General features: G+C 34.8%; 2 protein-coding genes across 2 annotated transcripts in view; one reads left to right on the forward strand and one right to left on the reverse strand.

Annotated features, from left to right (window-relative positions):
- The window catches only part of POLR2B (RNA polymerase II subunit B), a 29,995-nt gene extending 14,990 nt beyond the window's left edge, over positions 1-15,005 (forward strand). The window contains exons 6-25 of the mRNA XM_027836093.1: positions 243-401; positions 792-956; positions 1,796-1,992; positions 2,196-2,315; positions 2,609-2,795; positions 3,436-3,579; positions 3,792-3,931; positions 4,025-4,136; positions 6,035-6,189; positions 6,679-6,877; positions 8,278-8,446; positions 10,438-10,534; positions 11,179-11,273; positions 12,289-12,539; positions 12,627-12,716; positions 12,902-13,009; positions 13,544-13,657; positions 13,759-13,919; positions 14,378-14,573; positions 14,706-15,005. Of these exons, the coding sequence (XP_027691894.1) occupies positions 243-401; positions 792-956; positions 1,796-1,992; positions 2,196-2,315; positions 2,609-2,795; positions 3,436-3,579; positions 3,792-3,931; positions 4,025-4,136; positions 6,035-6,189; positions 6,679-6,877; positions 8,278-8,446; positions 10,438-10,534; positions 11,179-11,273; positions 12,289-12,539; positions 12,627-12,716; positions 12,902-13,009; positions 13,544-13,657; positions 13,759-13,919; positions 14,378-14,573; positions 14,706-14,795 (2,949 nt within the window). The 3' untranslated portion in view covers positions 14,796-15,005. The remainder of the gene's footprint in view (positions 1-242; positions 402-791; positions 957-1,795; positions 1,993-2,195; positions 2,316-2,608; positions 2,796-3,435; positions 3,580-3,791; positions 3,932-4,024; positions 4,137-6,034; positions 6,190-6,678; positions 6,878-8,277; positions 8,447-10,437; positions 10,535-11,178; positions 11,274-12,288; positions 12,540-12,626; positions 12,717-12,901; positions 13,010-13,543; positions 13,658-13,758; positions 13,920-14,377; positions 14,574-14,705) is intronic.
- Positions 14,938-16,265, reverse strand: part of IGFBP7 (insulin like growth factor binding protein 7) — an 80,179-nt gene continuing 78,851 nt past the window's right edge. Inside the window, exon 5 of the mRNA XM_027836094.1 lies at positions 14,938-15,197. Coding sequence (XP_027691895.1) covers positions 15,178-15,197 — 20 coding nt within the window. The 3' untranslated portion in view covers positions 14,938-15,177. The remainder of the gene's footprint in view (positions 15,198-16,265) is intronic.

The following is a 16,265-nucleotide window of genomic DNA, read 5'->3' on the forward strand; positions in this document are numbered from 1 at the left end:
GTTTCGTACTGCCTAGAGTTTTGTACAACATGAATATCTTGTAGTGATGAAGACTTAATCTTTAAATAAAATGCTTTAGTAATTTTAGACTAAAGGAAACTAAAACCATTAACAGTATTATTTTTCTATACTATATTATCATAGACTAAACATGCAAATTTGGATGCTTTTTTTCCCTATTTGGGGATTTTAATGTGTTTTATGGCTAACATTTAGAATTTTTCCCCCCATCTTCTGTATAGGTTTTAATTGCCCAAGAAAAAATGGCAACAAATACAGTATATGTGTTTGCCAAAAAAGATTCCAAATATGCATATACAGGAGAATGTAGGTCATGTCTGGAGAATTCTTCCCGACCCACAAGTACTATATGGGTTAGCATGCTTGCAAGAGGAGGACAGGTAAGGAGCATTAATGGAAGCCACTTCTGGCTTAGCACTGAGTTAACATTTGTTTTTAATTTCTGATCTACCTTCTTTCAACTTTCTGGGCATGTTTCCTCTCCATTCCCCCTCACCCACAGGAGGTGTGCATGTGGGGCAGTAGTTAATTCCTAAACAGCCAGAGTGCACCTCCCTGTTGTACAGGTCTGAGGGAACCTTGGTGGGAAAGTGTGTGAGGCTGTGGGGATTTTGTCTTTGAGCACTTTCCCCTTAATTCAAATGTGAAAAATGTGAGCCTATTCTCAGCAGATATGAATCTTGCTCTTTGTGTGGGAGGTGTGCTTATGAAATGCATAGAGTGAGATATTAAATATTTATGTACTTTGGTGTGTGCTATTTGTTTTATAGGGTGCAAAGAAGAGCGCAATTGGTCAGCGTATTGTAGCTACTTTACCATACATCAAGCAAGAAGTTCCCATTATCATTGTGTTTCGAGCATTAGGTTTTGTGTCTGACAGAGACATCTTAGAACATATTATTTATGATTTTGAAGATCCAGAGATGATGGAAATGGTATGTGAAGATCAAATTCATTTGCTCATTTAGTCTGTTGAAGGGCTTTGTAAAAACCACTTTAAACTTAAATACTCAGGCATTAGGTGGTTTTTGGCTAATGAGTTAACTTAATTTTCTAGTTAATTGAGGATTTCTAATGAATCTTCAGTTTGTTTTAACCCTCATTGTTGAAAAAGTTCCTAAAACTCCCTAGCCTATATTCTTAACTTAGTGAGAAAACAGTAAAATAACTACCATTTAACCTTTTTTTGATGACTGATTCTTAACCTCAAGGTTAGCACTGTAAATATTAATTTTCATCATATAATGTTGACATAGAAATAAGTACTTAATATTTGTTAAATTCAATGTGTACCAGTCACAGAACATAGCTGGAAGCAAAAGAACTCCAGCTGTTGGAATGTTGTCATTTTTTGGTTCGCTCTCCTCTCTCAGAGGGAATATCCCATCCCAGCACCTTACCTTAGTAAAATAGTGTGCACTTAATTTAGAATAGTTGTAACTTTGATGGCAGAGAAAACATACTGAACTATTCTTACATTTTTTATTTCTTGAAAACTTTTATTTTACTATTCCTCATTGAAAGCTTTAAAAAGTGCAGCTCCTGGTAGTTTTTTCAAGGGAAGTTTTAATTGTTGGAATTTATCAAAGAACTTGGATTTCCATGGTCCCATCCAACTTATATAACTGTGCTTTTATGATTTATTTTATATTTTCAAGTACAGAAAAGATTTATTAAGAATATTTAATAAAGAACAAACTAGATGGTAAGGACTTATTTGGAGTGTGAGATGTTGAATTGAAAGTAATTATTGTTTTAATTTTTTAATATAAAGGTCAAACCTTCTTTGGATGAAGCTTTTGTCATCCAGGAGCAGAATGTTGCACTCAATTTTATTGGCTCAAGAGGAGCAAAGCCTGGTGTTACTAAGGAGAAAAGAATTAAATATGCTAAAGAAGTTTTACAAAAAGAAATGCTTCCTCACGTTGGCGTCAGTGACTTTTGTGAAACAAAAAAAGCCTATTTCCTAGGGTATGTTTTTTGTTTTGTTTTGAATGCTTTGCTCTTTAAGAGAGCAATTTTTGTTCAAAGTGAAAAAATGTCTGATTGAAATTTCTGCTATATGTCTATAAAAGATGTGAACTTTATACTTTATCTTAGGGTAAATGCTTTCCATATCCTCTTATCCTGAAAAAAAAAAAAAGAAAGAAACGTGGGGTTCTTTTTGGTTGTAGGTATATGGTACATAGATTACTTCTGGCTGCCCTGGGAAGAAGGGAACTGGATGACAGAGATCACTATGGAAACAAGAGGCTGGATCTGGCTGGGCCGCTGCTTGCATTTCTGTTTAGAGGGTAAGAATTACAGAGAAATAAGAACTAGATTGGATGAGGCATGACAGGAGCAAAACTGGTGACACTTTTATGGAAATCACGGAAACACAGGGACCTGTTCCTTGCTGGGGGGTGTGTGTGTGTGCGTGCGTGCGTGTGTGTTTCCCAGCAAAGCTTCATAAAATAATTTCTGGGCTGTTTGTGGTAAATAATTCTAGGCTATATTAATTTTGCCAGTGATTTTTTGTGTGCTTAGTCAAATATTTGACATGTGAGTGTGATAAATGTTTTTAAAAAATCATTTTCTTTGGCAGCATGTTTAAGAATTTACTTAAAGAAGTGAGGATATATGCACAGAAATTTATTGATAGAGGCAAGGACTTCAACTTGGAGTTGGCAATTAAAACAAGGATCATATCAGATGGCTTAAAATATTCTTTAGCTACTGGGAACTGGGGCGATCAAAAGAAGGCTCACCAGGCTAGAGCGGGAGTATCTCAGGTAAAGTTTGCACAAATGTAACTTCTAGTTTAACTTTAAAATGTGTAGTAGAGTCCTAGCAATATAGACATGAATTTATTTTTCTGGGCTGTTCGTCTGTAAGATGCTGCATTTTTTTCCAGATGTGAAATCATTAGGGATTCAGTTGTGGAAATCTATTTGTTAATTGCTTATTATTGCAAAGAAAATCTTAATTTTTGGCATTTCATTTTATTCAGCATAATTTTGAATAAATTAGAATGCTTAGGAGGAGAAAATAGTCCCCATTAAAATATATTATCCATATTTTAAAGGCCCCCAAATTAGAAGTTAATTGTTGGATATTCAGTTATTTTAAGCATCTCTTTTGTTATACTGTATTTTAAGAGTGTTTCCAAGTATCAGCTCAATGTACATGTAGCTGCCTCAAAGACAATAGCTGTCTTGTAGGACTGGTGATGGGAAATTGCTCAAAAACTTCAAACAAATTGAGCATGTATGCTTTCTTAAGAAAACTACAATTTTCTTTGACAGTATGTTTAAGAATTTCCTTAAGAAATGAGGGTATATGCAGAAAAGTTTGTTGATAGATTGGTAGTATTTGTTAACCTTTCATAGAAAAATGAATCTAGATTAACCTAGTTGTTGCTCATTTCTCCAGGTATTAAACCGTCTGACCTTTGCATCTACTCTTTCTCACCTGCGTCGTTTGAACTCGCCCATTGGTAGAGACGGTAAATTAGCAAAGCCAAGACAGTTGCATAATACATTGTGGGGAATGGTGTGTCCTGCTGAGACTCCAGAGGTAAATATTTCAAAACATCAATCCAGCTAATCATTAATTTAACATATCCTTATTTTTAAAATTCATTTTGTAATGCATCTCAGTTCTAAGATTTATAAATACTATGGTTAGAGTAGATACGATTGGAACATTAAACTAAATAAAAAAGGTTTGAAATAGATTTTTGATGTATTTTGTTAAAATAATAACCACCTAATTTTTTTTTTCTAAAGGGCCATGCAGTAGGACTTGTGAAGAATTTAGCCCTGATGGCTTATATTTCTGTCGGATCTCAACCTTCTCCAATTCTGGAGTTTTTGGAAGAATGGAGTATGGAAAATCTAGAAGAAATTTCTCCAGCTGCTATTGCTGAGTTCGTATGGGGATTTATTGGGGGTGGTAGTTCTATGAATTTTGCTTAATAAGGAATAACTATATGTAGCATTTTAAAAATCTTTAATTTTAGTGCAACCAAGATTTTTGTTAATGGCTGCTGGGTTGGAATACATAAAGATCCTGAACAGCTTATGAATACCCTAAGGAAATTGCGACGCCAGATGGATATCATTGTCTCTGAAGTAAGGTTCTTAAAATAGAGATTTTAGCTTTGGATAGACAAAAAAGTAATTCATATGACTAGCCAAAGTTAACTTTACATAGGCTTCTTTGAATAAGTTTCCCTTAATCCAAATTGAGACTTTTCACTCAGAAACAACAGTTGAACTATCTCAGTCTAGATTTTCAGTCAATTCGTTACGCTTGTAATAGATTAATTACCTGTAGTAGAGTAACTATAATTCTGATTTGTGAAGTAATTTTAGATGCAGTTGGTCCTGGCCTTAAGTGGTACCTCTCCTCATCCTGCTAAGTCTGGACCTCCGTCCATCCTTTTGGAGTCCTTGTAGCACATCTCTTTTTAGGCTTCAGGATTAGGTCTCTTCACACATAATTAATAGAGCTTAACATGATTTGAATGTCAGGAAGGCAAATCCATACTCATTTATATCATTTGAATGCTAAGAACACAACTCATCCACCCACTGAATCAGATTTGGATTTCTTTTTCCTGGTCTTAAAAGTAGATCTGAGTATTATATGTTTCCCAGGAAGGTGGAGTAGGTTTATTACCAATCAACTTCAACTGCTTACTATATAGTGTCTTGAATGAGGGAGGAGAGATATTGTCTGTTTATTAGAGACATACTCACTCACAAATTGGGAGAAGATACGGTAATTCTTTTAGTTCTCAGCTACTTTTCTCAGTAGGCACTCCACATTTAGATTTCGAGGAGAAATTGAAGTTCTGTAACTGAATGCATGCCTTGTAGAAGGGATCTAGGATGTACTTTTATTTGCTTTTTCCTGTGAGGCCCTTGAATTTGTTTTACCTCCAATTACAGTTTTGCATTTGACCTCTTGACACTTTTCTGGAGATGCTTTGCAAACAAAAATTACCTAGTCCTTACAGAAGATCACATAATTTTCTTAAGTCAGAAACTTGAGTCCTTTTGGTCAGGTACAGCTAATTATATTTTTCCTCTAACAGGAAAATCTTACTCCAATAATTACTTGGCAATAATTTACTAAGACTCAGAATCTTTTGATAAGTCAAAGTTTTGATTTTGGTAGGTTTTATACTCTCCCTAGTATTCAAGACAGATTTTTGGGGGTAAGTCAGAATGCCATTTAAGCTACCTCAGATCTTAGGTATGATATCTGATTCTTTGATGCTTAGCTTTGAGTGAGTCTCCAAAGCTGTACTAGGTCTTCACTAATCTTACAGTGTCCTTAAACATCATTGCTTTGGACCCTCATGGCTTGTGAGGTGAATCTTGACAGCCAGGAATCTGTTGATTACTGCCTTAGTTTCCTCCTCTGTAAAGTGGGATAAAATGCTACTTTTGTCAGTGTTGCTGTGAGAAAAGTTCTTTATAAATCTTAAGACACTATATAAATGTGAATTTTTGTTATTAGAAATGTTGTTCTAAGCATATTAACATACAAGACATTTGCCTAATATCCTTTCACTTTTAGTAGATAAGTGTGACAGAGGCAGGGTTAGGACCAGGAAAGTGAAGGGTTTCAGTAGATTGTAGAATGGTGGTATAAAGTGTATTGTGTACCATATGCAGTTGGGATATTTTCAGTGAGAAGGCAAAAAATGAAATTGTGCTACTGGTTACCTTAGTGATTCTAGAAGAATGTTTCATTTATTAGTTGTATGGCATTAATTTGGACAGCAGTCTCTGATTAATCAAGTGCACTTTTTTACCCACATAAACACAAATTTTGGATTTATTTTATGTGTAGTGTATATCATATGTATATTGAAAATGACAACTTAGATGATTTTTTTTTAAACTACTTGCCTCAGAAATTTTGTGAGAACTTGTCCTGTTATTTTTGTTTCTTAGCTAAATCTTACTGACATAGAGAAAATACAGATGCATCATCCTTCTTTATTTTTAAAAAACAGGTTTCTATGATCAGAGATATTCGAGAGAGAGAGATTCGGATATATACAGATGCAGGCCGAATTTGCAGACCACTTTTAATCGTTGAAAAACAGAAGCTACTTTTGAAGAAGAGGCACATTGATCAGTTAAAAGAACGTGAATATAACAATTACAGGTAGGAATTTAGAAGGAAAATGTGTGTATTTTGAATGATTGCATTTGGGAATTAGGCTTTTCTTAAAAAATGAACTTTGACAGTTGTATTTCCACATTAGGGTAGCTAGGTGGTACAGTGGATAGAGTGCTGGGCCTAGAATCAGGGGAACCTGAGTTCAAATGTGACCTCAGACCCTTAATGGCTGGGTGACCCTGGGCAAGTCACTTAACCCTGTTAAGCCTCAGTTTCTTTGTTGGTAAAATGAACTGGAGAAGGAAGTGGTAAACTACTCTTGTATCTTTGCCAAGAAAACCCCAAATGGGGTCATGAAGAGTTGGAAAGGACTGAATCACACATTTCAGCATTAGTGTCTTTCTGTCATGTTCAGATTTAACAGGATATATTTAAAAGTGAGAAAGTAAAGATAAAACCTGTAAATATAAATTGCAAATGTGTATAGGATTTTAGGAACTATAAAGAATTGGAAAAACTTATTTAATTTTTCAGTTGGCAAGATCTTGTGGCCAGTGGAGTGGTGGAATATATTGATACCCTTGAAGAAGAAACTGTGATGCTTGCCATGACTCCAGATGACTTACAGGAGAAGGGAGTTGCTTATTGTTCTACTTATACCCACTGTGAAATTCACCCATCAATGATCCTTGGTGTGTGTGCATCTATTATTCCTTTTCCTGATCACAATCAGGTTAGTAGCACTTTGGTATCTCATAGTGTATAATCTTGAGGAATCATAATAAGCAAGGTGGGAAAATATAATAAAATATGAGACTAGTTTACAGTGATCTGTTTTTGAGAAAACTCTTTCTGATTAAGAGAGTATATTTTTAGGATTTGTTATTCAGTGATACTGTTGGGGAAAGTGGATAACATTATGAAGAAAAAGAAATTTATATCTGTTTCCCATCATATACCACAGTAAACTCCAGATGAATTTACAAGTAAATACAAAAAACTTATAAAAAACTAAGAGAAACCTAACAGTATGCTTATTCCAAATGTGGACTACCTGAGTAGTGGAAGGAATTCTTAGACAAGGTAGATGAGTTTGATTTTATTAAAATTTTAAAACATTTAAATACAGGAAAACAAAGATAAAAAGAAAAGCAACATGTGAAAAGATCTTCCAGTAAATTTGTTAGGTAAAGGATTGACTTCAGAATATACAGGGAGTGGACGTAAGTTCATGAGGATAATATGTAGTCACTGGGGGGATGTGGGGAGGCAGGGAGGAGTGTGCTGTCAGATAATGAAGTTTATGAACTGCCAGTTTACAAAGGATGAAACAAATAGCAAATAAAATCTTGGGAAAATATTCTGGTTTTTAAAAATTCCATTATTTAGTTATTGTTAATCAGAATGTGACACCAACATCCATTAATTTAGCTGAAATAAGTATAAAACTTAATGTTTTAAGGGCTTTGAGAAAACAGGTACACCTGTACTTTGCCTGTATGATTGTACATTTGAAAATAATCTAGCAATATTTAACAAAAGCCATTTGCTTGGTCAGTCCTGTTGATTTGGTAATGTCAATATTGGTGTTAACTACCAAGGAAATAATTAAAAAGAAAAAAATGTGTATGAAAATACTTAGAGTTGGTAACCTTCAGTGTCAAGGATTGGGAAATAGCCCAACAGGCTGTAATACATCAGTGTAGTGGGACATTACATTTTCATAAAGAATGATGAATGTGTACAGTGTACAGACATTTGGAAAGTTCTGTACAAAATAATATAAAGGAGAAAAACAATCAGGAATATTGTGTACACACTGACTGTACTTATTTACAATATATTTGTAGAGTCATGAAGCTTGGTGTTCAGTAGTGATTGCCATTTATGTCTTTTTTATACTATTATGAATGTATTAATGTCTTCATTGTATTTAATTCTTAAGAACTATAATTGATATCTTTTCTGAGAAATATTCTTTAATGTTGAATGTACCATTTCATTAACATTTAAGGAAAAAGAAAGCCTTTTTGGTTTACTGGACAAATTATCAGATGAATCTAGTTCCATCTATAGTATACATTCTTTTGTATGCTTTAATTTTTCAGTGACATTTCATCTTTTTGCTTTTAGTCTCCTAGAAACACATATCAATCTGCTATGGGTAAACAGGCGATGGGTGTTTATATTACCAACTTCCACGTTCGTATGGACACATTAGCTCACGTGCTCTATTATCCCCAAAAGCCTCTTGTGACTACACGGTCCATGGAGTATCTGCGGTTTAGAGAGTTGCCAGCAGGTATGTTAGTTTATTACCTCCCATATGTAAAAGAGTGATTGTGTATTTCTTTGACATCATTGTCACTTTAGAACTTAAATCTAGATAATAATCTCTTAGCCGCTAACTGTACTCAATTTGTGTTAAACTGCAAAGTGGCCCGGCTTTTTAGTTTGTGCAGGGACTGTACAGCATTTTGATAGGAAAATCCATTGCTACAATTGTTAAATTTACTAAGTCCTCCACAAGGGGTTACTGTTGTACTGAAGAATCTAGTATTATTCTTTCAACACTGATCTCATGCCCTTGGCTGTGGATGTAATTCTGCTTATTAAAAAATATTTGGATTGCATGATTTGATGAAGTACTTTTCTTCTCTGGAATTAGAAGTATGTAGAACTGCAGGATAATTGACTGGACTTTGAAAAATCCCCTCCTTTTTCTTGATATAGAAGACCATTTGGAGTAATGGCTAAAGCAGACCTGGAATTATTCCACGCAGGGACATTATGCTTTTTTTGACCTTTTAATTCTGATTTTTGTCTTCCATGTCCCTCTCATGCTTTCCTTTAATTTTCAGATTTTCTTTCTTGGTGGACATAACTGACTATTACAGTATACAGTGAAAATTAATGAACAAATGCTCTGGTTACAAAGTTTCTTTTAACAGGCTTGGTCTTTGTTTAGAACAAGCCATAAGAAGTTCTTATCTTAGGTCTAGCTTAGGGGTAGTTGTGGCCAAACAGGGAAGTGTGACAGAGAGAACAGTGGTACTTTATCAGATAAAGTCACAGTAGCCAATAGGTCTAGATTTGTCTAAGGAAAGTGCTTTAACATAGGGACTCCTAAGAGTCTGTCATCCAACTGGAACCTTTGTGTGACCTCTGTCATGGAGTGGGGAGGACTGTCTTGAGAGGCAGGAGCATCCCATCCCGTGTAATTTGTTAGCTATGGGGCGTAACAGTCTGCTTTATTTTAAGGGGAGTGACTCTACCTCTTAGAATACATCCCTCTGCCTTCTGTATTTCTACCTTTGTCAGCAGATTTCTTATAATGAAGGGTATTTTTGGAATTCAGACTGATGAAAGAAACTTTACTGTAATGGTTTCATTATAACATCTTTTATAGTGCCAGTACAGGAGGCATGTTTGATTAGAATTTAGCTCTACTAATGCAAGAATCAGTAGCTTATGATGCATACCAATGGTAGCATGTGGCTTAATGGTAGCTTGTGACTAGGGTTTTGGAGAGAGAGATGTATGTGAGGACATCCTGTTATCTTCCCCTTACCCCAGTCTCTCTTCCTGCCTGAGACCTCTTGAAAGCCTGAAGCTCCAAGGCACGTTTCTCAGAGTATCTTAGTTCTGCCTTTAGCAGTGATAAGCATTGTGTTCTTGGGTGGTTGCCAGCATCATTTAGCTCCTGTACTGTTAAGAGATCAGTTGTGGTACCTCATCCCCAGCAAAGGGTGAATGAACTTTTGGCTTACTTTTGCGCTAACCAATTTTTTTAAACATATAAAAATGTGATTTCTTATTTAGCTGGAATATGGAAAACCAGTTATACAGAATATTGTTGCTGGGTTTTTTCCCCCCTGATAACTAATACTCAGAGTCTTTGGTAATGCACAGAGGCCAGGGGCTCTGAAAAACTTTTGTAGTGCCATAGGGAAAGGAATCAGCAGACTGTGGAAGAAAATGGGTTTGGACTAGTAGTGATCATAATAAGATTGGCCATGAGTAGTAGTTGGCCTGGAGATAACCAGAATTGGGATTGGTGACATTATTTTCATGTCAAAACAATTGCTTGCTGGAATGTGGATAAAAAAGATAAAACCTGTTTAGTTAACCAATCATTGCATTAATCAGAATATCCAGGTTTAGGTGTGCACCACCTGTAAGATAGCATTCTGGAAAATATGAAGAAATGCAATAGATTCTAAATAAAATTGTCTTTTTTTTTTGGGGTAGTTCATACCTTAATCTTCAGTGTGTGGATCTAATATATTTCAGGTATCAACTCGATTGTGGCTATTGCATCATACACTGGATATAATCAAGAAGATTCTGTTATCATGAACCGCTCTGCTGTTGATAGAGGTTTTTTCAGGTTAGCTTTTGTAAAATTCATTAAATACAAACAGAGGGGAGTATTAAAGATATCTTTTTGATTTGTTTCCTTTTTTACGATTTTAGCTAACATCTCACTTCTTGAAATTCATATTTAGTTTCTTTAATATTTAGTCAGAAAGCAGTTGTCTCCATTTTTAGCCATCATACAGTCAGTGAAAATTTTGCTGTTGAAACATTTTTGTATTTTGCTTTCATTCATGAAGTTTTGTGGATTAGCTCAAAGTCACTGCATCACATACAAAGGGTGATCACTGAATGAGGCAAATATATAAAATATCATGAATTTTTTAATATAGAAAGCCAGTGGCTTAATGACTCTTTCAAATGATGGTGAACCTCTAGTGTTATTTGTAGCCAAGTGACTTCTACTGAGATGAAATGTCATTGGGTTCTAAGGAAAAAGCTGATTTTGAAGTGGCATCTTGTGTTGATTCTGGTCTAAGAGCCATTTTAGGTTTGAAATTACTCTCTCTACCATTTCTCTTGTCTTTTGCTTTACGTTTTGCACTATGTTTCTGAAGTGATTAAATGGAGTCTATTTCTACTATGGAATTAAATGGAGCGTGTTTCTACTATGTCTCTAAAGAAATTGCCTTAGAGCCTATGTATATTATTTTTCAGGTCAGTTTTTTATCGATCTTACAAAGAACAGGAATCTAAGAAAGGATTTGACCAAGAAGAGGTATTTGAAAAACCAACACGTGAAACATGCCAGGGTAAGAGAGGCTGATGTGTAAAAATTGTGGAATTCACTTTAATTTTATAGATCATTGAATTTTTCTTCATGTTGTTTAGGTCACTGTATTTTAGATTGTTCCACAGTGGCTCGTGGTTTACATAATTAGAATATATTCTATAAAATGTGAATTGGACCAAAGTTATTTGTATTTAGTTCATAACATAACTGTTAGTTGGGCCTTGTATTAAGGGGAAGTTTGAGAAACATGAGAAGAACAATGTTTTATTGATATATTCAAGTTTAAAGTTCCATTCTCTAATGTACATTGTGCCTCAGTTTTACCATTTGCAGTCAGTATTTGAAATGACTCAAGTATTGAGACTGATTTTTTTATGTGGCTATGGAATTTGGTCTTATTTTTTAATCATATATACGCAACTTTAACTTTCAGATAATTTTTAACAAAGAAGTAATGGGATAAATAATATCTCACATTTAGTGATTTCATTTTAAAAAATCATATATTTATTATTGGAACTTAAAAATCTGTACTTGTACAGTAATTCAGAGTCAGATGTTTGGGATGTTCCAGAGAACAGTGTAGTTCCGGTCAAATTTAAAAATATTCTGGAACTGTATTAAAAGTCTTGTTTACTTTGATGTGGCACTGAGCTTGGGTTTGATAGGCATAATTGGGTTAATATTATACCATAAGAGGCATAAGGGTTAATACTATACCATGTACAGCTTAGGAAACTTACTGAGACTTACCTAAGATCACATAATAAGCTTATATCAAGTTGAGAACAATCTGGCTTCCTTACAGCTGATCCATTTTACATAATACTATTTCAGAGTGAAGTAGATGTTTAGAATAGAGGTATTATATGAACACAGAATATTAGTGATTGTGTTGGAGATTTCTGCCACCTTTTGGACTTAAAATAATCTACATATGCTGTATGTTAGTTTTCATAGGGTAACATTTAACTCTTTTAAGTTTTTATATGATGTGGGGCAGTTTCAGAAGGATTTTTTTGTCTGTTTTGTAGGTATGAGGCATGCTATCTATGACAAGTTGGATGATGACGGTTTGATAGCTCCTGGTGTCCGTGTATCAGGAGATGACGTTATTATTGGCAAAACAGTAACTCTGCCTGAAAATGAAGATGAACTGGAGAGCACAAATAGGCGTTACACCAAGAGAGACTGTAGCACTTTCCTCAGAACTAGTGAGACTGGTATTGTGGACCAAGTGATGGTAACCTTAAACCAGGAAGGATATAAATTTTGCAAAATAAGGGTGAGTGCGTTTTTATCTGTGTAAACAGGACAGAAAGTAAACTGGTAGTCATGGACTTAACTGAGACCTGTTTTTATTTGACTTCAGGTACGTTCTGTTAGAATCCCACAGATTGGAGACAAATTTGCCAGTCGGCATGGTCAAAAGGGTACTTGTGGTATCCAGTACAGGCAAGAGGTAGCTGTGTTTTCTTTTCTTTCTTCCCCTAAGACTTTGGTGAAATTTGACTTTAAAAATTTGCTTTTAAAGTCAAACAGGAGATAAAAATTAAACTGTATATCAACACTTGAGTGAATATGTGATAGGGATGTTAGAGGCAAATTTTGGGTCATACAAAAGAGTCAGCATATTTCTTCTTTCAGGATATGCCTTTCACCTGTGAGGGTATCACCCCTGATATCATCATAAACCCCCATGCCATTCCTTCTCGTATGACTATTGGTCACTTGATTGAATGTCTTCAAGGGAAGGTAAGGAATATCAGATATCTAAGATACATAACTTTGTCACTGTCATCCTTGACTCAGGAGAATAAGTCTATAATTTGCCTTCCTTCCTGATTTCAAATTGGGAATTGATGTGCCTATATTTCAGAATTTTTAAAGTGTGGGAAGGCTATGCCGAAGTCCTAAATGAATTTTGTTTACACAATCATGATTAAATTTTCTGTATTCTAAAACTTTATGTTTTTAAGGACTTTTTCAAAGTCTCATCCTGCTTTATATGTGTCTTTCAAGTCGAAAGCTTCAGCTCTAAAACTATGATCCATTTGATTTAAGGTCATTTTATTGTTGGGGAAATTGTTTTTTCTGTGTGAATATTTTCTGTAAAGCTAAACCATTCTCGCTCTAGAGGTCATGATTTTCAGGACCCTGGATATTAAGTAGGAAATCTTTCCTTATGATACTTTATGGAAAAGAGTCTTTTCATTAAATGTACATTTTTAAGATTGCCTTCAAGGATGGGGGAGCAGAATTTCAAGAAATAACTCTGTTTTTCCAAAGGTATCAGCTAATAAAGGTGAAATTGGTGATGCCACACCATTTAATGATGCTGTCAACGTGCAGAAGATTTCTAATCTGTTATCTGATTATGGTTACCATCTCAGAGGAAATGAGGTATGACATCCTTAACATTAATAATCTCTTTACATTTTGATCTCTCAACTTGTGGAATGTACCTTTAAGTCTGTGCTTCAAGATTTCCTTGTCTGTTTCAGGTCCTGTACAATGGATTTACTGGTCGAAAAATCACATCTCAAATTTTTATTGGTCCCACTTATTACCAGCGTTTGAAGCATATGGTGGATGATAAGATTCATTCTCGTGCCAGAGGGCCTATTCAGATCCTTAACAGACAACCCATGGAGGGTAGATCTCGGTAGGGAGATACTTGCATTTATTACTGTTAAAAATTTTTTGTAAAGGTTTTCATGTAGGGAGAAATATGGGATCAGTACAAATGTTGCTGTATTCATTGTGTTGGATGACCTATTTGAAAAGGCAAGTGATGTCTTTGAAGCTTTTTTTTTTTTTTTTTGCAGAAACACCAAACAGATAAACTGCTGGCTTGGCTACATATAAATAGTATTTAAAGTACTGGAAGCAGTTATCATTTGTAAAATTGTGTTGTTAGATTTTTCCTTACAGTTTTAATAAGTAGTAATTCTTATATCTTTGTGAGCCATGTTGTGAGTTGTAGCTTTTTTTTTCCCCCGGAAGAGGAGTAAGTATAAAAGCTTTTCAGTCCATCTTATTAATAACATGTCATTTAGATGGACACCTTTTACCATTAATCCTGTCAATATCTTAATATAGACTGTTATTTTTCCATGTCAGTGATGGTGGCCTGCGTTTTGGAGAAATGGAACGAGATTGTCAGATTGCTCATGGTGCAGCCCAGTTTCTAAGGGAAAGATTATTTGAAGCATCAGATCCATATCAAGTTCACGTATGCAATCTTTGTGGAATAATGGCAATAGCTAACACCAGGACACATACATACGAGTGCAGAGGCTGTCGTAATAAAACTCAGGTATGTACATGTACAGACTTCATGTGCAAGTTCTATAGAGTGAACCAGTTTACTTTGACCCTGTCTTAAGTGTCAAGGGTATATTCAATTGTTTAATGTTGCTAATTATGGTTTTCTTTTTTTTCTTTTCAGATTTCTTTGGTTCGAATGCCCTATGCTTGTAAACTCCTTTTCCAGGAATTGATGTCTATGAGCATTGCACCTCGAATGATGAGTGTTTAGAAATTAAAAAAAAAATTTCAAGTAAATGTAAGCTAAATCATTTGTGAATACCACCATGCTGTGATTTGGTTCTACAATGCAGCATGGTTTAGCAGAAGTGGTATGTACTGAGGAAAAAAATCAAGCCTCTTATATACAGTACTGTAAGTGCAGAGTTTTGTTTAATGACACTTTTTTTTTGTAAATAGAGAATAAAGTTTTGTAGTTAGACTTGGTGTTATCATTTATTTTATACTATGAAGAGAGTATGTTTGCACACCAGTGAATACAATGTAAAGGGTTAGTGGATTAGATTAAAAGAAACTTGTAATTGGACAACAATAATTGTAGTTTTTCCATGACTGTTTTAAACTATGCATACTGGTAAAGACTGTGCAGGATTTCACTGGTCAGCACCTTCATCTGTTTTAAAAAAGAAAATGTAAAAATTAGTTATGAATAATAACAGTAGCAAGGCAGGAGCAAAAAACATGCACAGTTGGATGACCTTTCATTGTCACTTTACTTAGAGTTCTTGGAATGATCAGATGTAAAGAGTGGAAACTTGACCTACAAATCACTAAGTAAAGAGGTATTGTGCCAAATGTATGTAAGCTATGCCATCATAATATAAGTTTTAGGGCTCTGTAGGGACTGAACCATTTCTACTTTATAATGTATAATTTCTGATAAGGAAGATAGTCTTGTTGCTAGGATAGTCTGTATGTAACTGTAGAACTCTTGATTAAGCAGATCTTTATTGCTACTTCCTTTCTTACTGAAGTTAAGCCATACTTTAAGTGGCATAATCTGATTGAGACTGAAAAGCAGAATTCCATTATTCCTATTCTAGGGTTAAGTAAAGGTCATTTCAGACTTATGTTAGTGAAACTATCTTCAGTGGCTCTCTGTTAGGCTAAGAAATACAGCAAATGTTAACTAGCTGCCTTAGTTCTAATTTAAAGGATTGAGATTGCTCTAATTTACCATCTCACAAATACATGGTGTAACTACAAAAGAGTGAGAAATTTTCCTATGTGGCTTATTATGAAGCCATTTTATCTCTATAGTTACACCTTGTACAGGCTATTTGTGACAAAGAGGGGCAAATTAGCTACTATTCCATGAAAAATAAGTGTATTCCCTACTGATCAGAACTTTAGGCAGTAAGAAAATAGTGTGTACAATTTTAGAGAAGAGGAAGGACCCTCATTATTGCAGGCTCCTCTGTGGATCTTTCTAGAAGAGAATTAGTAGCAATATATAGTCTAGAACTAGATTCTGTAGGTGTTTCTCCTCTTATATGCTTTCATTCCTCCTTATTGGCTTTTTCATTCTTCTTTATTGGTTTTCCTCTCTAAGGACAGAGGGCATACCCTAAGGGAAGAGGAATTGTGGGGTGTGTTGGAAATCTCCTGCAAATAACTATCTGTTTTATAAATATGGAAAATACTATGCTAAGAGACAGAAAGCGGTAGGAAAAAATATTTT

Source organism: Vombatus ursinus, unplaced genomic scaffold (genome assembly GCF_900497805.2).
Source record: "Vombatus ursinus unplaced genomic scaffold, bare-nosed wombat genome assembly UNPS02014818.1, whole genome shotgun sequence".
Lineage (NCBI taxonomy): Eukaryota > Metazoa > Chordata > Mammalia > Diprotodontia > Vombatidae > Vombatus > Vombatus ursinus.